Source organism: Balaenoptera ricei, chromosome 5 (genome assembly GCF_028023285.1).
Source record: "Balaenoptera ricei isolate mBalRic1 chromosome 5, mBalRic1.hap2, whole genome shotgun sequence".
Lineage (NCBI taxonomy): Eukaryota > Metazoa > Chordata > Mammalia > Artiodactyla > Balaenopteridae > Balaenoptera > Balaenoptera ricei.
The window spans coordinates 123,826,203-123,852,590 of NC_082643.1; the positions used below are offsets into that span (position 1 = coordinate 123,826,203).

Below are 26,388 nucleotides of genomic sequence, written 5' to 3' on the forward strand. Positions count from 1 at the left end.
TATGACCCTTACCCACATTTCCACCCTTACCTCCTATTACATCTATGGACTTAATCCCATACTGTGGTTAGAGTGGCCTTCCTAGTACTCTTTAATCATTCTACTAAGACACTTCTCTTACTTTTCAGCTTCTTTGACTTTATTTATACTTTTACATGACATTGTGACTAATTCTCATTTATCTACTATGGTAAGGATGAGCAGAAAAGAGGAAATGCAGACTTTGACTCTCTTCTGGTTCTGCTTTTTATCATCAGAATTTTCTCTCAGAATATTGTCCTCAAATCTTCATTTCACAACTGTAGGTGTTCCTGTCTGTGAATGTACCCTTCCTTCTCTACATTAACCACACCAGTGGCCTCAAGGAGAGTAGACCTTGTCTTTACTTTCTAGAATATTGATTCTCCAACATTTTTGATCTCAGGAACCTATTAACATTGTTCTAAATTATTGAGGATTCCAAAGAGCTTTTATTTATGTAAGTTATATCTATTAATATTTACTGCATTCAAAATTAAGCCTGATCATTATAGAAACATTTTTATTTCATTAAAAATACCTATCATAAATCCATTACATATTAAAATAAATAACAAACTTTATGAAGAATAACTTTTCCAAAGCAAAAAAATTAGAAGAGTGACACTGTTTTATATTTTACTAATATTTTAAATATCCTAATGGAAGATAATTGAATTCTCACCTCTGCTTTTATATTCAGTCTGTTGTACCATATACTTCATGTAGCCTTTAAAAAACTCCATTGTCCACTCATGGGGGAATGAGAAAAAGTCAAACATCTTAGTATAATACTATCAAAATAATTCTGACTTTGTGGTCCTCCAGAAAGGGTTTCAGTATCTCCCCAGAGGTCCCTGGACCATACTTTGATAACTACAGAGATTTTAAGTGGGGCCTGGGAGTGTAAGGTCAAAAGAGGATGAAACCCCTCCACCTTTTCTTAGCGATGAAGACCTCTGTTTCTGGCACCCCACTGAGATCCTGAAACGGTGGTTGGTTCTGTATGTATAACTTTGGAACTTTCCAATTAAATGTTGGGTTTTGTGTGTGTGTGTGTGTGAGCTCATCTAGGAATCTTACCATCATATATAACTTGTTTGTGTAGGAAAATAGATTTAAAGTTCCAAAAGTTTTAAAACTTATCAAAACTTTGAGCTATCCTAAATTACTTTTAGATTTTGCTATTGTTTCACCATTGTTTAGTCTTTTTTTAAACTGTCATTTCCTTGCTCCCACGTATCTTTTGCCCCTCCTATATAATACGTAATAATGTACTCTACCTTGAGAAGGTTGGCATTAGTTGGTTACAATTTGACATCTGAAGAGGTAATGAAATCAGAATGATTAGAAGAAATAATGGCAAATTTCATGTCTGGAAAAAGTTTTCTAAAAATTAGAGTTGTACATTAGATAATTTTGAACAGAGGCTGAGTGACTTCGTATGATAAAAGTATTCTGTGGGTCTTTGGAATAGGCTTTTTGCAATCTCTCATCTGTGATTGAGAATGGCTGGCTGTATGTTATTACCAGTCTTTAGTCTGTGATTTTAGAATATCAGTTGTTAAACCAACCTTTTTACCTCTTTTCTTAGCATTTACTAGAAGCATTCTCACAGGGAAAAAAAAAGTGTTCTTTAGATATTATGTTAGTGCATTGGGAATCTTTTAAGTTTTGACTTCTTATGAAATCTGAATAAATTCAAAATTTTGAGTCACTTTCCTACACTGTTAACCATGTTAAATGTTGTGGAGAGAATTTTCTTGACTTTTTTTTTTTTATTTGTAAGTCTTAAAGGTGGCAGTTAAGTAAAGATATCTTACACTTTAGAGATGGTTAAAGCTCATTCCTGAGAGCCAAGTTCCTTTGAGCTCAGTCCCAGCTTCTAACACATTTACTTAACTTTGTGCAGGCCCAGTATTTCTGCCTCTGATTTAGTTTGAAAAGTCCCTCTAGTTTGTCCCTTAGAGATAGATTACTTTAGGAGAATATTTTTCCTCAGCACGTCATGCTTCTTTTAATCTTGTAGTCTATTTGTTAGGTGACTTGCTGTTTTGACTTAATCTTTTTTTTTTTCTCTTTACATGTTTAGTTAACATAAGCTTTGTTGTTAACAAGGTTACAATGGAGCTGAAACAAAAGTTCTCTTCATTTATATAGCTTGTTTGTGATTAAAAAAACCTATTTGTATATTTATATTAGGAATTTTATTCCCAATTTTTTTTTTTTTTTAGTGTTTTAAAATGTTCATGTGAACTGATAAAGCTGTAGGGGGTGGTGGGGTGAGGAAGCCCATTCGGCCTTAGGGCACCTCCACCCCATGCTCTTTACCCCAGAATTCCAAGGAACACGGTTAGGAAACAACGAATTTTTCTCAAAATCTGTTACCAATTTGGAAACAATTAATGTTCTCAAAAACCCTCATTTGGCAGATGGAAAATCAGAAACTACTGTGATTATAGCTGGTAAAATGGGGACAAAAACCCAGGTCTGCTAACTTCCAGTCTAGTGCTTCTTATAAAACAACTTTGTCAAATGTGGCCCAAGAAGGTTCCTTAGCGATTCTTACGGATAAACACTGATCACAACTTATGGGGAGGAATGAAGACCTTTGCAGTATCCAGAGGCAACTGCACGACTTAAACTAAGCCTACTGCAATTGCCCATTTCAGAATTTTCTTTGACACGGGGAATACCATCCTAAATTGTTTATAGTCTTTTTTTTTTTTTTTGAAGAAAATAATTCATTTTATCATGAAATGTAACATCTCCTTAAAGTGGATTGCTATTCACCAAAACACATGGATGAGGGTCAAGAGTAACTGACCCAAGTTCTTTAGGAAAGAGGTAACTTTTGATAGAAATCTTTACCTAATTGAACAGGTTTTTATTTTGAATTCACTTTACTGATGGTTGTGTTAAGTTGGAGTGGGGGATAATAAAAAGAGGTGCTATCCAAATCTACTTGAGGGAATACATGCATACAAACAATTGTAATTAAAGAAAAAATGGAGCAATGAGTGTGTGTTGAGGAAAAATACTGAGAACCATCTTCAGAACCATCTTCAAAGTTGGTCCATACCAACTTTGGTATGGACCACTTGGTGTGGTCCCAGCTGGTTCATGGTTTGATGATGTTGAAAGTTCTGCCCATTGGTCAAGAAGCAGAATGGTAGATGGAGGGCTGTTGTGAAAGTTCCATCTCTTAGGCAGCATGCTTGATGATGACAGTGAGTAGGATTGTGTCATGCAGAGGCGGAGTGGAAGGGAGGGTAGCTCAGATGGAATAACTGGTTTGACCAGTGGCAATAAGGTTGGAAAACGGGTGTGTTTAGGAATTAACAACTCCATTTGGTGGTAAATATAAGGTAAAGGAATAATAGGGGATAATTTGGAAGCTGTGTTACGGAGGATATTGAACATCTGGCAGCCACTGCCGTGAAAGGTTTTTGGGCAGGGGAGTGATATGAACTTAGGTCATTTCAAATAATATAAAAAAATGTAATCACTACTTGAGATGCATAACCCAAGACTAATATAAATAGCTCAAATATTAGCCCTTCCTTGACTGGCTCTCCCCTGCCATTTCTTTGTGTCTTGAATTCTTTTTGTCACTCTTAATGTCAACATAAATTTGTGTCTCTGCTCTCCCTCTGTAATTGTCCATAATGTAGAACAGAAATATTATCATAATTTTTGGATATTTTATGTTTTTCTTAATATTGAATAACATTTAAATTATTTTTTCTAAATTGTTCTTTCTCATTTTTTTTTATGCCAGTGGTTTGCAGTAGAAAAAAAGATTTCACCCCTCCATTTTACAGTGATGTTAAAAGTTGGTAGACTTTATCAGTTATCACTTTTATAATTCTAATTATTTGCTCATAGTTTTACCTACATTTAAAAATTTAAATGTATGTGCTCATGAATAGCACAGCTTTGGTGAACGGTCAAAGAAGTTTCTCTTCCTATGCTTTTAAAAGATATTCTCTGTTGTAAAGGATGACATTCTTAACAATGTGCTCACAGTTACACCCTTCAGAGGTAAAGACACAATGCCAAATAGCAGTGCAGGAATAAGCAGTTTGGTCTAAGTACATTATTAGTCTAGCATTTATAAGGGACAGAATTTATCAATAGAATATAGTGTAGAGGAATGAATAGGCTGCAAAGTAAGCTTTTGATAAAAAGTTGGACAATGTTATGGAATACAGGTTAAAATAGTGAGCTATATTCAGTAGCAAGACCTTACATTCTGGATATTACTTCTTGCTGATTAAGGGAAGATCCATGTGCTTTGGCAGTTAACCAAGCAGGAAGTAGAGATGATTGATGTTTTTTGGTGGAAAATTTAGAAGCCTAACTGGGGCATGTGCCTGAGAAGATACATGGCCACTAGCCTTCCAAGGAGATAGGCCCCATTGGTGGGTAGGACCAAGATTTTCATTAGGAAGTTTTAGAGCTGCTCTATTAGGAGAAAAGTGGTGTGTTAAGTGCTGAAACTACTATGCCATAGAGCTTGGTTGGGAGAATTTAAGCCAAGAGCAGATTTAAAGTTGTCACTTGTCCAGTTTAACCCTTTAAAAAAGAGAAAACAGAACACATCTAATTTGTTTACCATAGAGTTTGTTGTAAAATATGCCCTAGGTCATGAATTAGTGATCTGTTATAGATGGTTGTTGGCTAAAGGCCACTTAATGAGGATATCAGTCAAAAATCTTTATTTTTAGGATATTTAATTTTAAGGGATTCTTTTGGAAAATAAATAGCAGGGCCAGTTACCTCTTAATATGTGGTGATATATCATAGTGTTTAAATTCATACTAGTCTGACAAACTAGGCATGCATCCTTCTTATCCAGAGGAATTCTTGGGCTGTTTAGTGAAAGGATGATGGTAAAGTATGTCCCTTTCTGTTATTTTGTTGCTTACAAGTTTTAGCCTAATATAATCTAGTACTTTTAAATTTGTAGCGTCTAGATCTTGTTTGTTAAATACATAAAGGAAAAAATCCCTGAACAATTTTTAAAAGGTCAGCAGACTATTTTGTCTTTGTGCTAAGTATCGATTCTAAGTATTACAAGGCTTTGTCAGCACGTCTGCACTTTAGATTTTTTTACTGCAAATAACATGTGTCCCAATTATATAATTAAATAAGTGCCTTTTTTCCGATTTCCCTTTGGAAAACAAGAAGTCTCAATTAGCTGTTTGCTCAGGAGACTTAAGCTGTTCTACAACATTCATTTATTTTTTTCCTCCGTAAATTAACTGCTTGTTAAGAGCCTTTTATGTCTATACTTCTATCTATTGGGTATTTTATTAACAAATGAGTTTGGGAAGCCCATTATGTGACTGTTAGATGACAAGGAGTATGAGAAAGAGAAGATTTCTGCCTTCAAGGGTAGAGCAGTGTTAATGTAGAGAGAAGATTTAAAAGAGCCAGTTGATTATACCTTTCTTAAATTATGTATAAATTAAAGTTTTCCCTTTGACTCCCAGTGTCATCAGAATGAATGAAACCTAAAAACTGCTTTTAAAATTTCCAGGAGAGATAAATGTCAGTGAGAAATCTAGTGTTACCAGAATTTAACAATTAAATACTACATTTAAGTTTTGACTATTGATCAGTTTTTTTTTTATAAAATGCAAAGAAATAACTGGACCCGTTTTGTACATTTCTGTTTTCAGGGATTAATAACTTTTTTGCTTTTGCAATAGTCATTACATTTATTAATATAATTGATAAGTAATTTTGTTTTGTGGTTAAGAACCTATTTAGAGACCTGGATTTTAGTCTACTTCCTAGTTATATAATCTTGGGCTCTGACTGCCAGGGTTGTTGTGAGGATTAAATGAGATTATATGAGTAAAGTGCCTAGAACAGTACCTGGAACATAGCAACTGTTCAATAGAGATGAGCTGCTTTTGTTATTACGATGAGCATTATGTCACATTATGAAATGAAAAATTATTTAAAAAGAAGAGAATTCAGTACAAATCAAAAGTGAATACATAATTTATATGACTAGTAAGAATTTGACCTGCAAAGGCAAGGGAACTAGCTAGTATTTATGGTATACAACAATCCTACAGGTATGTAGAGGTATTCTCATTTTATAGATGAGAAAAATGAGGCTCAGGGTGGTTAAGGTACTTGCCTTAGGTCACGGCATTTGTAAATAATGTTACAGGAATCCAATCTTATATCCTTTTACTGTTTATTTACTACCTTTTTCTAATTCCTGGAGAATCTAGTGTAGGATTCCCCAACTTTCTTTTTTCCCCCCCAAAAAAGCTGTATATATGTGTTGCTGAAATTAGGCCTTTGTACACTGGTGCTGGATTCAATCTCAGAGACAGAGTTTTGGAGGAAGTAGAAAGAAATAGCTTTATTGCTTTGCCAGGCAAAGGGGGCCACAGCGGGCTAATGTCCTCAAGACTGTGTGTCCCACCCTGGAGCGGGTAGTGAGGAGTGTTACAGTGTTCAAGGAGCAGAGTGTCATTAGCTTGTGGACATTCTTCTGATTGGCTGGTGGTGAGGTAATGGGGAGTCAGCATCATCAGCCTTCTGGTTCCAATCAGTCTGGGGTCTGCGTGCTTGTGGGCAGCACGCAGATAATTTCTTCCACCTGATGGGGGTTTCAGTATCTGCAAAACAGCTCAAAGGACATGGCTCAGAATATTATCCGTAGTCCTTGAGGAAGAACTAAAGGTCCTTGACTTTGCTTAATGGCTAAAGTATTATTATTTTGTCTTGCTTGACAATTTCCCTTTCTTTCTGCATTTTCTCACTTCTTTGATTAAATTTATTCTTTGACTAAAGTTTTTCTAGAGACAAAAGGCAGGCAGAGGACATGGGTGGCTCTCTATTCTGAGAAGGTTTCACAGGGTTCTTCTCAGTTACGTGTGTGTGTGGGTGTGTATGCATGTACTCACATGTCTATATGTGAGAGATACATGCCTTTGAAACCTATCTGTCTTTTGGTAGAGTGCTCATCTGTTAGGGGAGGTGTTTGTTTATGAGGATGTGCCCTGTTGATCTGGGAAGGTATCCCTGTTTATGTGTGGGGTACCTCTGCAGGTGGGCTCTGTATGTACATACTTATCTCTGTGAGGGTGATACTATGAGTACTGAATATGCTAGTATAGTAGTACTTGTATGCATGCATCTGCATGTATGGCTCTGTGAGAGTATATGTATGTATGTGTTTGTCCTTGTGAGTGGTTCTGTGTTTGAGTGCTTAAGTGAGTGCATGCCCCCCTCTGTATATGTGTGCTCACCTCTGTGTATGTGCTTTTTCCTATGTTTCTGTCTCTATGGGTGTGCTCTTGGGCCACCTTTTTGCATCTGTGTTTGTTGGGATAGGGGTTGAGGGATGGAGAGGGAATTGCCATATGGAATATGGCAGAAAGCTGGGTTTATTGACAGAAAAGATCCTGGGCAAAGACTCTGAAGAGAATAAGGCCATTGTAAGCTTGGAGATCGACCAGGCTTGGAGATCTGATTTACTGTTTAATCACGTAGCTTGCTGGCTGGAATATTAGTAATACAGGTGAAACAAATAGAAGCAATAGAACAAAGAAGATGAGTGTGAACTCAGCTAAATCTCTCTATTTAAAAATATGAAACCAAAAGCTGCTTTTAAAATGCTTATAGATTCACTATTTGTTCAGTATTTTTCTAAAGTGATTTTTGGAAGGAAAAGAGTGGTCTAGGCATTTTGTTCAATCTTACTTAAAATTTAAAAGCCCATTTATATTTCTGTTTAAGGATTTAACATATTTATTGAGCCCCTTCTACATACCAGGCAATATTTTAGGCAACCAGGGATAGAAGAGTGAACACAACAGGAAAAAATCATCTCTAATGGAGTTTACATTCTAGTTGGGGGAGGTGACAATCAATAATAAATAATGCAAAAAAAAAAAAAGTTGGGAAAATGGGTAGGGATTGTTGAGGGGATCTTGCAGTGTTTTAGTATTAAGTATTTAGTGTTTATCAGTGTTTTCAAAATACTTTCAGAGATTAATACCTTTATCTTTGTACCTTGTTGTCTTTAGTAAGTTAATGTAGCCATATTCTTTCGTATCAGTTATATGGAAAGAAGAGAATCAGTTGTGCATGTCCAGCAAGTTGAAGACCAAATTGAGAGTAATCCTGTTTCCATTTTTATACAGTCATCATTTGTTAATTCATCACTGCTGATCCAATTAGGAGCTAGTCCAGACTCTTGATTTTCCCCATTGCTCCTTCTGTAGCTCATCCACTGGCCTTTATAGTATATTCCTAATGATCAAGGCATTTGTATTCAGGGACCATGATCAAGTGTTCCAAAAGTAAATTTGAAAACAAATGACTTAAATGAGTTTTGAGGTAAATTTTGATTGAGTTGTTTATGACCTTGAAGAATTGTATAATAATTAATTCCTACTTGTATAGATCAAAGTGGGAATAGAAAAATAACCTACTTTGCATTTATTATGCTTCCACATGTTGGGTTTCCAAAAAGTCTTAGATCTATTTGTTTGAGGACATTTTTGTTTTACTTAGGAGTATGATTTGTGGTAAGATGCTCTGTTCCTCTTTCAAATGAGCCCTACTATGTAATAAGAATTGTTCTAGGCACCAGAGATACAATAGTGAATAAAACAAGTTTTTTCCTCTTAAAGAGCTTGCTTCATTCTGAATTCTTGCTTGGGAAGGATTCAGATAATTAGCGAGTAAATATATGTAGCATCGAGGAGTGAGTGAGGAAAATATGGCATTGAGGAAAATCAGAGTAGGGTCCGTAGAATAGAGAGTGCTGGTTTGCAGGGAGGGTGCTGTGTACATAGGGAAGTCGGGAGAGGCTTCATTGATAGGGGATAGTTAAACAGAAACATGAAGCAAGTTAAGGAAATGAGTTATTGTGACTCTCTGGGGGAAGGACATTTCCTGGTTGTTCAGGTCCTGGTTTATAACCAAAATGGAGGCCAGTTTACTGGAGGGAGGACTAGAAGGGGGGGAGAAGAGTTATTGTGAATATCTGGGGGAAGGACATTTCCTGGTTGTTCAGGTCCTGGTTTATAACCAAAATGGAGGCCAGTTTACTGGAGGGAGGACTAGAAGGGGGGAGAAGAGTTATTGTGAATATCTGGGGGAAGGACATTTCCTGGTTGTTCAGGTCCTGGTTTATAACCAAAATGGAGGCCAGTTTACTGGAGGGAGGACTAGAAGGGGAGAAGAGTGCAGATCCTATAGGATTTTATAGGTCATTTTTAAAGGAACTTGGTATCAATGAGAGAGGAGGCCATCAGAAAATTAGGGAACAGGAGAGTGACATGATTTTACTTAGGGTTTTTGAAAGATCTGGCCAATGTGTAAAGCACAGGCATAAGGGAAATAAGGACAGAAGCAGGGAGACTAGTTAGGAGGCTGTTGTGTTAAAACAGGTGCAGGTTGATGGTGACTTGGGCCAGAGTGGTGAGGAGTGGTTTCTGGATATATGTTGAAAGAAAAGCTGACAGGATTTGCTGATAATATCTGGGACAAGAAAGAAAGAGAGCAGTCAAATATTTTGGCCTGAGCAATGGAAAAGATTGACTTGCTTTTAATAGGGTGGGGAATATTGTGGAGTAGGTTTGGGTGGGAAAATCGGGTGTTTGGTTGGATATGTCAAGTGCGTGATGCCTGTTGGACATCAAATTGGAGATATTTGAGTAGGCTGCTGGATATTTGACCCTGACATTTTGAGACGAGGTCATGAATGATTACTGTAGAAAGGTTTAAAACCTAATGAGTGATAAAGTTTGATTTACTTATTTAAAAATGATAATGATATTTATAACTATTAAGTCTTAGAATACTTCATATGTATTAAAAAAAAAAGTGTGTTTCTTATTTTTATTTTAATTTTAAGAATTTGACCTACAGCAAGAAAAAGGGGAACACACTTTATGTAATAGCTTAGGGGATCGTCTTAGCTTTTATCCATTTGATAAATCTGAAGAAATAGGAGAGAGAACATAGATCAAGAGCTATCTAAAAAATATAAGAAAAGTTACAGCTCTTAAACATTAGTTTTTTGAAGGATGGTGTTTATCTCTCTTTCCTCTCTTGTCTCAGGAAGTAATGAGGGAAAAAACCTTGATTGGAGTAAAACTAAAAGTATTACTGTATAAAAATATGAATGTTGTTGATTCATTTTCCTTAGCTTATTTTTGAAATATGAGTGGCAGTGTATTTTTCATTTCTTAATTTAAACTAAAATTTACATTTATTTAGGGTGTTTGACATCTCATATGCTGTTTTGCTAATAATTTGAGAAGAAATTAATATTGGTGAAATTTGGTACCTTACTAAACCACAGCATAAGCTACTGAAATGAAAGTTGGTAATTCTCTTTACCCATTTAAAAAAATTAGATTATTCTAACTGGTCATAGCTAATTTTAATTGCCTTTCAATTGAATTTGTTTGACAGGGATAAAAACATAAAGGTTGAAAAAGAAGTCTTAAAAAACACATGTATCATTTATAGCAAAATAAAGCACTGACTGTGGTACCTTTCTTCTGACCCCTTTTGGTTGACATGAGATGCACTGTCTTAGATTATTTCCTCAGTAGAAACAAGTGCCCCATCTATCACTTTATAAATGGATTTATTACTATTGTTACTTATATTTAATATAATTGTCTTTTATTTGAGATTATTATTTGAGGACAGTTTATAGAATCTTTGTTTTAGCATTGTGTAGTTTGTAAAAACAAACTAGTATTTATGAAAAGTCCTGGTTTCTATGATGCACAAGTTCAAATACTAGTGTGATGTTTAAATGCATCATACTTTGAACAATTTACTATTTATATTTTAGTATACACTTATGGCTATATTGAGGTAAAGTTTTACTCTGTAAATGGCATTGTGCTGTTCTTAGCATACAGTCTTTAAGTTTTGTTGTTATACACCCAGAATGTAGAAATTCAGATTGTTTTTAGAGTGCTAAATTGAAATACTGTAGTAAATCAGCTTTTTTCTTTCTTTTGTCCATGTTTTATTGCTTTTAAAATATTATTCCCTTTTATCATAGACTTCTGTTTTAAAAGAAATCATTTGAGTTACTTTAGCTGTGGAAAAGATTTGACTTAAAACTTTGACTAAAGTTTTTTAAAAGTTGACTAAAAACTTTTTTTTTTTTTTTTTTTGTAATTGATGTCTTTAGATCCAAAGGCAGAAACTAGATTATACATCACAGTCAATGACTTTGAATTTCATGTCTATAATCGTTCGGATCTTTATGGACGTCTTCAAGAATTGTTTGGTTTGGAGCCAACAATAATTCCACCCAAGAAAGAAGATGATAAAACACGAGAAAATGGAAGAACAAGAACCCAGTCCAAAATTGAAAGGTTGATTTGTCACACTTGAATTTTATTGATCTCCAACATTTAAACATCTGCTTTTATTAGAGTATTACTAACACTGTTTACCTAAACACAGCCTAATCTTTCTTTGTAGATTAACTAAAACATTTATTCTCACAAATAAGTATATAATTCTTCAAAAATGTCAAATAATACAGAATTATGTAATGTGAAAAAGCAGTCCCGGTCTATTCTTCTCACCAGTTCTACTTCCTTCTTTGTTGATAACTACTATCAATTTGTTTTTTATTCTTTTGAATGCACATACATAAGTCTATACATAGCTAAGGTGCATATACAATTATATGATTTTATTTTATCTGTTTCTGGGCTCTCCGTTCTGTTTCATTGACCTATTTGTTTTCTTTCACCAATACCACAGTGTGTTGATTACTGTAGCTTTACATTTAAGTCTTGAAATCAGGTAGTGTCAGTCCTCCAACTTTGCTTTTCTCCTTCAATGTTGTCTTGGCTATTCTGGGTCTTTTGCCTCTCCATATAAACTTTAGAATCAGTTTGCCAATATTCAGGGGTTTCAATATGGATTGCATTGAATTTATAAATCAAGTTGGGAAGAATAGACATCTTGACAGTATTGAGTCTTCCTATCAATGAACATGGAATGTCTCTTTAGTTATTTAGTTCTCTTTGATATCTTTCATCAGAGTTTTATAGTTTTCCTCATGTAGATCTTGTAGAAAAATTGTTAAATTTATACCTATTTCATTTTCTGTGGTGCTAATGTACGGTATTATGTTTTTAATTTCAAATTCCACTTGTTCATTGGTGGTATATAGGAAAGTGATTGACTCTTGTATATTACTAACCTTGTATCCTGCAACCTTGCTATAGTCATTAGTTCTAAGAGTATTCTTGATCAGTTCTTTCCGATTTTCAACATAGATGATTGTGTCAGCTGCAAACAAAGTCTTATTTCTTCCTTCCCAATCTGTATACATTTTATTTCCTTTTTTTGTCTTATTGCAATAGCTAGAACTTCTAGTATGAATTTGGAAAAGAATGGTGAGAGGGGACATCTTGCTTCATACCTGGTCTTAGTGGGAAAGCTTCTAGTTTCTCACTGTTAAGTATGATGTTAACTGTAGGTTTTTGTTGGTTGATATTCTTTATCAAGTTGAGGAAGTCCCCCTCTATTCCTAGTTAGTAAAACTAGAGGTTTTAATCATGAATGGGTATTGGATTTTGTCAGATGCTTTTTCTGTATCTGTTGGTATGATCCTTTGATTTTTCACTTTTAGCCTGTTAATTGATTTTTGAATGTTGAACCAGCCTTGTATACATAATAGTTTTATTTTTTTAAAAGTAGATGATGAGGATGTTTATTCTCAGTTAAATATTTAGTGCATATTATGTCCCAGGCACTGAGCTTGAGGTACTGGGGATACTGAGAATATGACAACTGTTCTATCTTGAGGGAATTTACAGCCTACTGTGGGAGTTAGAACACTTAAAAGGCAATTTTAGTGCAAGAAATATAACAGGGACAAGAATAGAATTCTCTGGGCACACATAGAAGGATCCGGGAAGGTAGGAACCTTAAAGGTGAATGAATTAAGCAGAGAAGGAGATGAAAGTTCTTCCATGGAGAAGAAACATCATATGCAATAGAGAAGTTGTTACTGAGGCTGGAGTGGATTACTTGAGGTGGGGATAAATTAGACTAAAATGTTTAGCAGGATCCAGGTTAGAAATGTGGCCTTACCCCAGGTCAGCAGTGTTGTGTTGTGATTGGAGGGAGATAAGACTGGAGGCAGGGAGACCAGATAGAAGGACATAGTAACAGTTACGGGAAGAGATGATCATCAACTGGGTTGTTAGCAAGGGGAAGGAAGAGAAGGAGATGGATTCCAGATACACTTAGGCAGATGAATACTTAAGAGAGTGATGAATTAGATGTGGAGAATAAATAAGAAGGATGAGTCAACAGTGAATCCAAATTTCTAATTTAAGCAGTAGTCATGCTTAGTCAGGGAACCTTAGAGAACCTTAGGGGGTGGTAGTGAGGTTAGTTTTTGAATTTAGTTTTAAGCACTGAAGGCCATCTTATAAATATGGCTCCAGAAGTGTGATTTAGGAGTTACTGGGTTACTGAAGAGATATGCCTTGAGTTTTCATATGAAATCTTTAGTGAATTGCTGTGAATTTTTCATTTCTTAAAAGTTGTGTACCTTGTGTATGGACAGTTCCTTTTTGCTTACTCTTGGTCTATCCTTTTCATTGTATTGAGAGGAAATTATTTTGGCACAGAGTGGCGGGGGTAGGGAAGGAGAAGGATCAGTCGAACTGTCAGAAGTGCTTAAAACACTTAAAACATCAAAATAACTTATATCTTGGTCATTTTTGTTTTAATTATAATTTTTGCTGTCTTGTAAAATGATATAATGTAGTGCAGTAGGCATAATGACAGATGTAATGACAGCACATCATAATTTATACCTTGTCATTAAAGCTTGTCATTCTGAAAATATACTTTTTTGTTATGGCTTCTTATATAAAAATTGGTGCGTGATAGAGTACATTCTAGGAGACATTTTAGGGATATTCGTGTCCATTAGATGGTCATTGTTTTATTTACTGAGCAGTTATTAGATATATTTGGAAAGATATAGCTGGTATTAATAATGTGTATTGTGGGACTTCCCTGGTGGTGCAGTGGTTAAGAATCTGCCTGCCAATGCAGGGGACAGGGGTTCAAGCCCTGGTCTGGGAAGATCCCAAATGCCGCGGAGCAGCTAAGCCTGTGTGCCACAACTACTGAGCCTGCGCTCTAGAGCCCGTGAGCCACAACTACTGAAGCCCGCGCGCCTAGAGTCTGTGCTCCACAACAGGAGAAGCCACCACAATGAGAAGCCCGCACACCACAACAAAGAGTAGCCCCTGCTCACCGCAACTAGAGAAAGCCTGCGTGCTGCAACAAAGACCCAACACAGCCAATAAAATAATAATAATGTGTACTGTGAGGAAGTCAACAGTATTCTCAGGTACTTAAGTTTTTCTCATATATGTCAATTTTTGTTTTTTCTTCTCAGAGTTAAAGTAAAAACAGAATCTCAAGACCCCACATCTTCATGGAGATCACTTATTCCAGTCATAAAGGTCAATGTGAGCACAGTAAGTAAATTCCACTACAATTAATGTTTCATGGGTTAATAACAGAACCTTTTATTTTTGCAAATATAATTTTCACTTGAGAAAGTAATTTTGTAGATGTCTTTGGGTTCCATTCTTAATAAAGTGAAAGAATTATTTCAACACCAATACCATTTTAGCACAAATGTATAGACCTTAAAGGCTATTTATTTATTCACAAGTGCTCAAATTTCTTTAAACACTGGTCTAAATTGATCAGTGGAGCAATTTAAACAGTATATAGTGCTAAAGTGGAATCATTTAGTAGTTGCTTGAAAATGCTTGTTATTAGGTCGGCTGAGAAAAAAAAATACAGCCTAAATAGTATGGCATAACATCTCTTATCTGTTTTTTTTAGGGACACTTGGCCTTTGGAAATCATTACCAACCTCAAACTCTGTGCATCAACTTTGATGATGCTTTCTTAACCTATACTACAAAACCACCTTCCAGTCATCTTGACCAGTTCATGCATATTGTGAAGGGAAAGCTTGAAAATGTTCGAGTCATGCTTGTTCCTAGTCCAAGATATGTTGGTCTTCAAAATGATGAGTAAGAAAGTCATAAAAATAACAAATAACTTCTTTATACCTGTTGTAGCTTATCATTTAGAATCTTTAGTATCCTTTTAATTTCTTTGCTATAAGTTGGGCAATAATTACGTATATTTCTCTATTAAATCAACTGAGTATTCCTGCTTTGTAAGATAAATGGAGTTTATCCACTGGTAAACTCCTATTTTAAATATTTTTCTATAAGCTATTTTTCTTGTTTTTTAATTGTAATAGTTAATATTTATTGCCATTTAATATATGTCAGGCACTGTTTATAAGCTTATAATTTTTCTATCATTTTCTCTGTATTTGGGAAATTTATTTTGGGCAGTTGAGCCCTGATGTTTGTATGTTAGAAAATACACATTACAGGTAGGTTTTTATTTTCAGAAGGGATGGATAAATAGTAAATCCAACAAATTCATTATAGTAGAGTATCATTTGAGTTAATGAAAAGTTGAAAATTGAATCAGAATTACTCTTGGAAAACTGATGAAGTTAAGACAGTTTTGGAATTCAGTTGACATTTAAGTCCCAGTCAGTTTTCCACCTAGCTTTCCAGATTTGCTTTCCTTCAGTGAAGTAGCTCCTTGCATTTAGGAGACACATTGTAATAATGACGCACCCTAGAGTCACCCTCTTTGTGGTGGGATGCTTCCATTCCAGAGGACTGGGACCCTCAGGTAACAGACACATGACTCGCATCTGACTCCCAGGCCACATGCTCACGAGTGGGGTGAGGGCTCTTGTAATCTTTGTTATTCTCAATCACTATTCTTTTTTGTGAAGGAGTCTATGGTTAAATTTGTGTAATTTAAGTATTCATGTGATGAGTTTCCACTGTCTCAGCTTTTGTCTTTGTGTGTAGGCAATATAAAGTTTGAGGTTATGAGAAACATGATTGTTTCTTTTTAGTTCCAACTTTTGGCTAGCTTGCTATTAGATTTTCTAGGGATTGGCTAGAATGACACAGTCATTTTCCCAACTTGAGTACCGGGGAGGCTCTGGGTCTACCTGGTTTCACACTCTTCAGGATCACTGAATTGCTAAGCATCTTGGAATATAAGCTACGCACACAATTCTGTATTTATGGGTGCAAGTTGTAATACTGAAAAAAATAAATCTGGGTTTTTGTGAAAATTACTACAGAGTAAAATGAAAAAGTGTCCTGCTATTTGTATAAAAAGATTTAAAATTGTATTTTTCACTCTTCAAAAGTAAGCATGGAGATTAAATAATGAGATTAAATCCTAACCTTTGTGATTTAATACATATTTAGAAGAAGATTGTTGAATTTGTATGTGTTATATTATCTGATGATTGAGAGGTTAATTTTGATATGGAAGGAAGGTATTGTGGTGTATGACAAAGACAAAAGTTGTTAAATCAAAGCAAGTAAAGAGGGAAGTTAATTGATGGTACAGAAACATTCATTCCAGAATTTGAGTTCAAGATGTTTGCTTTAAGTTTATTTCAAGTTGATCAACTAAATATTCTTGGAAATAGGTAATATAAAGTTGCATATAATAGGTAATATAAGGTTTCTGAAAGGTTATGCTTTATTTTACAATATATAAGATGATATTTTTAATCAGTTTTATAGTGTTATTAATATAAAATGGTTGAATTTGAAGTCTAATTTTAAATTTATTGTTGCAAATGCAGAATATGATTATTATATTCCAATGAACATTGTTCTTCCATTGTATTTAATTAAACTTTGTTTTAAATGGATTTCTCTCATTTAAAACTTAAAATGAAAAATGCAAAACAGATTTTTTGTCTTTCTTTAACTGATTTTACTGGTCAAAAATTCTTCAGTGCCAATTTTTTATATATTCTAATATAGAAAACAATTATGGAACAATTTATTGTATATGTGAAAGATGTTTTCCCTTTTCACGTTTCTACACTTGATTGCTTTTTAGTTTTCTTTTTTGTTTTCACCCATTACCATCGTTAATTGGAATACTGAACATTTTATATTCTGGAGATGTACTTAGTTTGCCTTCCACCTTCCTTTGTATAGACCACCAAGATTAATGGGAGAAGGTTTTGTGGTGATGCAGTCGAATGATGTTGACATCTACTATTACATGGATGAGCCAGGTATTATTTTTTGAAAATATGTTTCATAGCTACAATTCTGTTTCTTCTATGAAATGCTGATATCTAATAATATTTTAAGTATCCTTGCTTAGGATATAAATAAGCATTAATAACGGTAAATGTGGATGTGAGAATGCCTACCTAAAAAATATCTGTGTCATTTGTCAAAAGTTGAATATTACTTTAGTATTTCAGATCAAAAGAGAACAATATAGTAATCTTTCCTTCAAATTCCATTTTTGCAAGTATACTTCAAAAATTGTGAATACAAATGACCATGAGTGAAAACCATTAGAGAATGTGATGATAGTTAAGGTAGTTCATGCTGGCTTAGGGGAAAAACATCACAGTAAGTTGGATTTGAGGCTTAAAGTATAAGGATTGAAGTCCAGCTAGTTACAATGCTTCACAGGTGGCCTCAGTTTTATAAATGAGCTAAATATTGGATTTTTAGTCATTTTTTCCTAATTCTTGTTTTTCATACCTTTAAGGAGGTTTATGAGGTCAAAGTATTTTCAAAATTAGGGTGTTATTTGCCTTTTTTTTTATATTGTGTTGTATTGATGGTGTAAAAGTTACAGGGGGCAAAACTTCTGGTGCTTTAGCATGAATCAAGGCAGTGATTCCAAACTATACTAGTAATCCCTGTCTTTTTCACTGCCACGCAGTCACAATAAAACAAATGCCAGTGCACTTTACAGTGTCTTTGATTAAGCAGTAAAAATTACTTTTATTAAATCTTGACCCTTCAGTAAACTTTTTAATATTCATTTAATAAAATGATAAGAACGCATAATACACTTCTGCCCCATACCAAAGTACACTGTTGTTTCGAGGAAAAGCACTCTGTGATTGAGTTCCAAGCTGAACTGTTTGCTCTTTTCATGGAATACCAGTTGTGCTTGAAAGAGCAACTAGGGACAAACTATGGTTTTGAGCTTTCATGTGAAAGTTAGAATTTTGGAAAATTTGGGTCTGCTACTGTGAGTTTGATGACTTTTCTGATGAGACTACCAGTGATATTAACAATATGACTTTTTAAATGTTTAATAATGAAATTTGTCTATTTGGGAAAAATATGCATGTCTCAGTGAACCAATATTTTCCAAATGACCAATTCATGATGTCCGTAAAAGATTTATTCAGAGTGCAAGAGAGATCAGTAAATTTTAATGTGTCAGGGTATGAGAAGTTCAGCGATATGGTTTCAGATTCCACATTGCAAGTAATCTTTAAGAAATTACCACTTGTTGAATTTTGGTCTAGTGTCAAAGAATATCCAAAATTATCTGAAAAAGCTATTAAAATACTCCTCCCTTTTCTGTCTACCTATTTGTATGAGGCTAGGTTTTCTTTAATAGATTAAGTGCGGAAACAGCTGTGAGAATTCACTTGTTTTCTATTAAGCTGTATATTTAAGAAATTTGCCAAAATAAAAACGATGCCAACACTTCTCAGTAAATTAATTTGTTTTAGAAAATATGCTTATTTTGATTAAAAAATATTTTCATAAAAAATGAAATAAAATTGTATTTGTTTTCATTAAAATGTAGTTATTTTTCACATCATATTTTCATTAAATCTTATCAGACATTTTGTTATGTCAACATGTAATGAGTTTATTTTAAAAATAAAATTTAAAAATATTGCTCAATTCAAAATTTGAATACAGTAAATTTTGATAGATACAATACGAAAAAAAAAATCCCACTTTGGGGTCTTCAATATAGAGTGTAAAAGGTTCCTGAGATCAAAAAATTTTTAGAAATGTTGATCTAAGGAGGCCTTTTAATGGTTATTTTAAGTAACTATCTTCATATTGTATATTCTGCAATATAGGACTTGTTCCAGAAGAAACAGAAGAAACTGTTGAAGGAGAAATGAGCAGTGAGGATTGCAAATTACAAGATTTGCCTCCCTGTTGGGGACTGGATATAGTTTGTGGTAAAGGAACAGATTTCAACTATGGGCCATGGGCTGATAGGCAGAGGTACTTGATTAAATTATATTTCTGCTAAGTCAAACGTATTGGGATAATACTATAATTTTTATTAAAAACTAGCTTAGTATTGATATTTTTATAAGCTATTTTATTATGGCAGGGTAAGATATCACTAAACGTTTTAATCCAAATAATTTGTAGAGAAATTGGCACAAGCAAGTTTGCTCTAAAGGAGGAGCTAATTCATTAGAAAAATGGTGAATGAGCAGAATATTTACTGGTTCCTTGGTTTTTTCTTTTGTATTTAATCACCGAATATGGCAGGGATTGTTGGGACTATGGAGATTCAGAGCTAAAAGACATACATAGTTCAGTTTCGGAAAAAAGAAACAAAAGAGTTTTATTAAGTGCTGTATTAGAGGTATGTAAAAAGTCTTGATGAAGAATTTAGAGAGGTACTGTATTAGTTTGCTGAGGCTGCCACAACAAAGTACCGCAGACTGTGTGGCTTAAACAGCAGAAATTTCTCACCGTTCTGGAGGTTAGAATTCTGAGATCAAGGTGTTGGCAGGATTGGTTCCTTCTGAGGGCCGTGAGGGAAGGCTGTGTTCAAAGCCTCCCTCCTTGGCTTGTAGATGGTCATCTTCTCCCTGTATCTTCACATGGTCTTCTCTCTTGTGTGTTTTGTAGGTCTCTGTGTCCGAATTTCCTCTTCTTGCAAGAATACCAGTCATATTGTATTAGGGCCCACCCTATTGACCTCATTTTAACTTAATTACTTCTCTAAAGACCCTGTCTCTAACTATGGCCAAATTATGAGGTACTGAGGATTAGGACATATGAATTTTAGGGGGACACAATTTAACCCATAACAGGTTCATAACTCATATTGAAGAGGAGAGAACTGGGGAATGCTTTTTGGTTGAGGTAATATGTGAGTTGAGTTTTGAAACATAAGTAAGAATTAGCCAGGGAAAGAAGGGAAGGATAAGTTATCAGGGCAAGGGAGGAGTTCTGCAAATGCATGATGGCAGTGGAGAATTGTCTTAATAAGTTCTATAGGTTGTTAAAGAGAGTTGTAGGTAGTTAAGAAATATATAGATTTTATACTGGAGGTAATAGGGAGTGCCTGAAAGGTAAAAAAGGGTTTTTTATTCTTAGTTATTCTATTAATTTTGAAGTAATTTTCTATTTTTAATATATTATGAACATCTACCTACTTATTGAAGAATTTTAAACAAAGGAGGGGACATGTACTACTATTTATGAGGGAACAGCTATATTTTTATGTAAATATACATTGTTTAAAGCTAGTTTAGTCTTTCATAAACTAGCTTGAATGGAGAAATACAAGCTTAATCAGTCACTGAGGCAGATATTACTGGGCCACTGATGGACTACTAAGAGTGCTGATACTGACTTGATATACTGACTCTTTTTATACTTAATTGTTTTATTTATTTATTTTTTGAATTTTATTTTATTTTATGTTTTTACACAGCAAGTTCTTATTAGTTTTCTATTTTATACATATTAGGGCATATATGTCAATCCCAGTCTCCCAGTTCATCCCAGAACCACAAACCACCCCCGCCGCTTTCCCCCCATGGTGTCCATACGTTTGTTCTCTACATGTGTCTCTATTTCTGCCTTGCAAACTATACTTAATTGTTTTAAAAAGTGCTTTCTAAGCCCGGGCGCAGCAACGAAGACCCAACGCAGCCAAAAAACAAAAAAAAAGTGCTTTCTACCTAGCATTGTTAGAAGAATTATATACTTTGTCAGGTACTATATTCTGTTAACCTTGGTATCTCTAGCATATAGAAATACCTGCTCCATTAAGTAGCTATTTAAATAACCACTAGTTATTTATATAGCTAGTATAATACTTGTATGGTAAATGTATAAGTAAGTGTGTTATTTGAATACTTGGAGTATGCTAATACAGTACTTCATTAAGTTCTGGGTTAGATTATTAGACCCGAAGGTAAACAAGAGCTTAAAATTTCAGGTTAGAAAACAAATAATTTTCAAATTACTGGATTTAAATTTTCCTTTTATAATAAAATTTTTCATACATTAAACCGTGCTATATTTACTGTGGAATAGTTGAAAATGAGGGGTTTTACATTCCCTTAAGTAACAGTTACACTTGCTATATTTGAAAGGAAAAACTTAAAGCAGTGCTTTAACACAGACACAGAATATTTTTGCATTTTAGTATTTGAATAAAGTGTGATTCTTCCAAACTGTATTTAATTGTATTGCATTAAGAAAAAGTATTAGGCTATATTTACATGAAAATCCTAGCTAAAATTCTTTTAATATATAGTCATATTCACTCTTTGGGTGATCTTTGTATACTACAGAGAAATGATACTGAAGATAACATGAAAGAAAAATTTGCTTTACCAGCTCCCTTCAGTAGGTCCTGCCACTGCTAGGAGAGAACAGCAATACATTTTTTAACCTGGACTTAACAAAACCATTCAGATTTATTAAAAAGAAAGAAGAAAGAAAGACATTTATCACATGGGTTTAGTTTCCTTGTGTGAGTAATAATAGTATTTATCCCCTCCCTTATATATGCAAATTGTGCATTTCCTCTCTTGTAGCCATTTCCTTTTCTCCTTCCCCATACTGAGTTTCTAAACAAATATGAACTGTTATCAGAAATGTTAATTAGGTCATTTTTTTTTTAGTATCTACCTATTAGTGTAAGAAATATAGAAAGAAATCTCAACTGTTTTATTATTGGATAGTTCACTCAGCATTGTGAGTTTTTGATCTCTGATGTCGCATGACCTTATTTAGCTTATAGATTTTAATGTCAGTTCTGTTACCTTTACATGATTTTCTTTTTTGTTGTTGTTTTTACCATCTTTATTGGAGTATAATTGCTTTACAGTGGTGTGTTAATTTCTGTTGTATAACAAAGTGAATCAGCTATACGTATACATATATCCCCATATCCCCTCCCTCTTGTGTCTGAATCTTTAAGACACTCAGCTTTTCTTTTTAAGAGTTTTCATGACAGAGTTGAAATATAAACTTTATAAATTCGTACTTACTCCTTAATGATAACTATAATAATGCAAATATTCCTGATATTGTCTGGCCTTTTATTGCTTTCACTTAAGTGCTTTCATTTATATTTTCACACTTCATCTTCATAACAGTGAGAGACACAAGGACAGGTGTGGTGATCTGATTATACCTGTGAGAAAATGGAGACACAGAAGTTCAGTGATTTGGGCAAGATAGTAAAGCTATAGCATCTAGAGCCAAGATTCAGACCAACCCGTCAAGTCCACTGCTCTTTTCATTGTATCCTGCTACCCATTTTATAGTCCATGATCACCTAATGATCAGATGGATTCTTTGTCTTGAAAGCTTAGTTTTATATATTTGTGTCTTAGCCAAAACATTTACAGACTTAATTTTCTTTTCATGTCTATAATGGATCAGTTTGCAAATTTTGTTCTGTTGATCTGATTTTTCCCAGTCAGTTTATTCCAAGCAGCATTTCCTGTTACTGATGACTCCTTCCTCAACTCTTCCTATTTAAAAGTCAGAAACTGATACTTTTTCTGAATGTATGAGTAACATGCTAATTTTTAATTATATAGAAGACTATAAATTGAAAGTTTCTTGGTTTCTTTCATGTTTGTCAAATGATAAGGGGAGGCAAATACATTAGAGCCCTAGCCTCCAAACACTTGCTTCTTTTTAGAAATCTATTGCTCTTTAGACTCTTATTGTTATAACATTGATTAATAGTGATTATGAAAATAATAGAAATAACACTTTTTCCATGTGCCATGTACTGCCAAGTCTTTTTCATATATGTTGTCATTTAATTCTTGGATCTATTCTCTGAGACTGGTTATGATAATCCTCTTTTACAGGTGAGGAAGCAGGCGAGTGTCCTCAGAAAGGTTAAGTAGTAATTGTCCAGAGTGGAATGATTCTAATTAAACCATCCCCCTTCAGCTCTTTCTTTGCCATTTGCACAATTGATATACCTGTAGAAAGTCTTTAACTTTTCACAGTATGTTTGAATAGTGCAAATTTGGTCTTACCTATGTCTTATTTGATAGTAGTATATTAAGTGCTCAAAGCTCATTGATCTCTGGAAGTATAAAACATTGGAGAAAATGGTCTTTCATTTTACTGAAAGGAAATTATGGTAGGTGTTATTTTGTGACTTAATTTTTTTTTTTCAATTTTATGTCTAATTGTTAAATAAGATAGCAGTGGTAATAGAAAGTTATAATACTGATTTTGTCTCTTATCAGTGGTAATTTTATTTGAATAACTTGTCATTATTCTTTCTTCCTCCTTATTTAGAGATTGTTTATGGAAGTTCTTCTTCCCTCCTGATTATCAAGTTCTGAAAGTCTCTGAGATTGCACAGCCTGGGAGACCAAGACAGATCCTTGCTTTTGAACTACGAATGAATATTATTGCAGATGCTACAATTGACTTGCTGTTTACCAAAAATAGGGTAATTATTGAAATAATATAGTAGAAAATTATGTGTAAAATTTGAACATTATTTTCCAGAGTATCTTTCTGGTGACTAGTCCTATACTCAGATTCATTTCTATGAGCTTCCCTGACCCCCACCCCCAATAATTGTATGTATGTTACTTTCATTAAGTGCCAAATTGTAGAAAGAAGTTAATTAATAATAATAGACCTTTATACTATAGTCTGATTCATTTTCTCCTTTAAATCTGGCCAAACTGTTTTAGTATATTTTTGGTATAAATTTGAACTTTTGCTCCTAGGAACTTTTAATACCTATTTAATATTATTGATGATTAAATTTTGTCTTTGATAATAACTGAAAAGTAAAGATGGGAGTGTAGTTATAATAAATGTCTCATGAATTATTTTTTGCTTTTGGTAGGAAACAAATGCTGTACATGTAAATGTAGGAGCTGGCTCATATTTAGAAATTAATATTCCAATGACAGTCGAGGAAAATGGTAAGCTACGATGAGTGTTTTTCTGTTTTAAGTGATTAGTAGGGGAGTAATTGATATATAAATAATTGTTAATCCAGTTAGACTAAAATTAATGGGGTTTTCTTTTTCAGCTTTTTATTATATTTTGATGTGCCTGTAGTTAGTAAATACTATATTATTCATGCACCTGGAGAGAAGGGAAAAGTGTTTTAATCAAGCTAGGTCTTATTATTCTGTGTTTTATTATACCTTACACTTCTTTTGTAAGTTTGTGCGTAATTTGCTTAGTGTTTGTTTTTCCTGTTAGTCTGTTGCTCTGTGAAGGCTGATACTACGTATTTCTTTTCACTGGTGTATACCTGTGCCAAGCCCAGGACATGGCACGTGGTCCATGGGCAGAAATAGATTGAATGACTAATAGGCTTTGTTTTAGGTTATATTGTTAGTAGATTTTTGTCAGGAAGTAAGCTGGGTACTTTGAATAACATAACTTTAAGAAAGCAGAATATTTCATATTTAAAATATTAAATCATGCCCTGATTAGCTGTAGTTTTATCTGAGCTAAGATAATCTAAGTTCATTATGAATTTGAAATTTGGGCTCTGATACAGGTTAATCAGTAACATGATTAAATACTTTATTGTTAAATTTATCAAAATATTATATAGTCTCCCTCATTTCTCCTTGTTCTTCCCATCCTCTGATTACATTTGTAATTGAGACCAGTTGAAGTGAAATTCTGCTTTATTTCTTCACTTTCTTGAGAGTATGGAGAGTAGCAACTCACCAATGTTTTTAAATTACTGAATAGCAATGTTACTATTGCTAAGTATAATAAGAATAATTTTTATGTAATTCTTGGCTCTCTTTTCTTGTTTCTGTCACTCATTTTGTTGCTACGATAAGAAGAAAACAGGCAAAGGTGTTGACTAGATTTATTAGCTTGCATAAAAAGGTAGCAGTTGAGTCTGCCTGCTTAGATAATTAATTGAAAAAGTGACTGAGAATGAGATAGTATATCTTTTCCCTGTAACTTTAGGGCTATTACACTGAAGAACTAAAACCTTATCTTAGTTACTTTTAAAAGAATAACCTAAGTCTTGAAGCAGATGCTTGAGATTCTCTAGGATTCAGAGTAGTCAGTTGGAAAGAAGCATCTTTCAGGATAGCCTTATTACTGATATATAGGATCTGTAATTCTGTAGGAGAAGAGGCTGTTGAGGGTTGCACAGAATTGAGAATGGTTCAGTTAAGGGAGTGCTTCTGCCTTTTTTTTTTTTTTTTTTTTTTTTTTTATCTTTGGCTGCATTGGGTCTTCGTTGCTGCGCACGGGCTTTCTCTAGTTGCGGCGAGTGGGGGCTTCTTGTTGCGGAGCACAGGCTCTAGGTGCGTGGGCTTCAGTAGTTGTAGCACGCGGGCTCAGCATTTGTGGCTCGTGGACTCTAGAGTGCAGGCTCAGCACTTGTGGTGTACAAGCTTAGTTGCTCCGCGGTATGTGGGATCTTCCCGGAACAGGGCTTGAACCCGTGTCCCCTGCATTGGCAGGCGGATTCTTAACCACTGCGCCACCAGGGAAGTCCCTCTGCCTTTTTAAACTGAGGATGCATATAGGAAATAATATTTGTACAGATTTTGGGGGGGTACATTTATTGGTGCACTGGGGTAAAGGGACCATCTGAGGACTGAGGCGTCAATATCTTGAGCATATACCTATTATGAATTCATGGGAAGTGCCACAGCACACTGACTGTTGAACTGAATGAGTTAAGTGTCTAAGGAAAACCCAGTCAAGTTCTTGGTAAAGGTTAGGTGGCTTTTAAGATGACTGTCTTCAAAGGGAAAAATAGACTTAGTTCTTAGACAATAACAAAATATAATTCGAAAACATTTGAAAACTGGTCCCAGAGATTCAGGTGTTTAGGGAAAAAAAAATGCCCAGAGCAGGATGCATGTTGAATTAGCCATATAAGAATGATCATAGTGTTAGTGTTCATAGGAGGGCAGTCCATCAAGAAAAGAAGTGAAATACTCTGAACCTTTCTGGTTTTATTCAGAATGGGGCTGTGTTGTTTGGTAACTGTCACTATGTAAGGAATAGTTTTTTTGTTTAGCAACTGTCATTACACATTTTTTTAATAATTTATTTGTGCAATCTCCTGACTTCTCTCCTACCTATCCTTGCCCTGATGGGTGTATTTTGAACAAGGATATGATATATTAGATCCATCCTATTCCCTTTT

At 34.4% G+C, this 26,388-nt stretch overlaps 1 protein-coding gene across 7 annotated transcripts in view; it reads left to right on the top strand.

Annotated features, from left to right (window-relative positions):
• Positions 1-26,388, top strand: part of BLTP1 (bridge-like lipid transfer protein family member 1) — a 204,629-nt gene that overhangs the window by 29,015 nt on the left and 149,226 nt on the right. For all 7 annotated transcript variants that reach the window (XM_059923532.1, XM_059923536.1, XM_059923535.1 and 4 more), the window contains exons 7-13: positions 11,219-11,405; positions 14,471-14,552; positions 14,929-15,122; positions 17,154-17,233; positions 19,073-19,223; positions 23,526-23,682; positions 24,091-24,169. In XM_059923532.1, the coding sequence (XP_059779515.1) occupies positions 11,219-11,405; positions 14,471-14,552; positions 14,929-15,122; positions 17,154-17,233; positions 19,073-19,223; positions 23,526-23,682; positions 24,091-24,169 (930 nt within the window). The remainder of the gene's footprint in view (positions 1-11,218; positions 11,406-14,470; positions 14,553-14,928; positions 15,123-17,153; positions 17,234-19,072; positions 19,224-23,525; positions 23,683-24,090; positions 24,170-26,388) is intronic.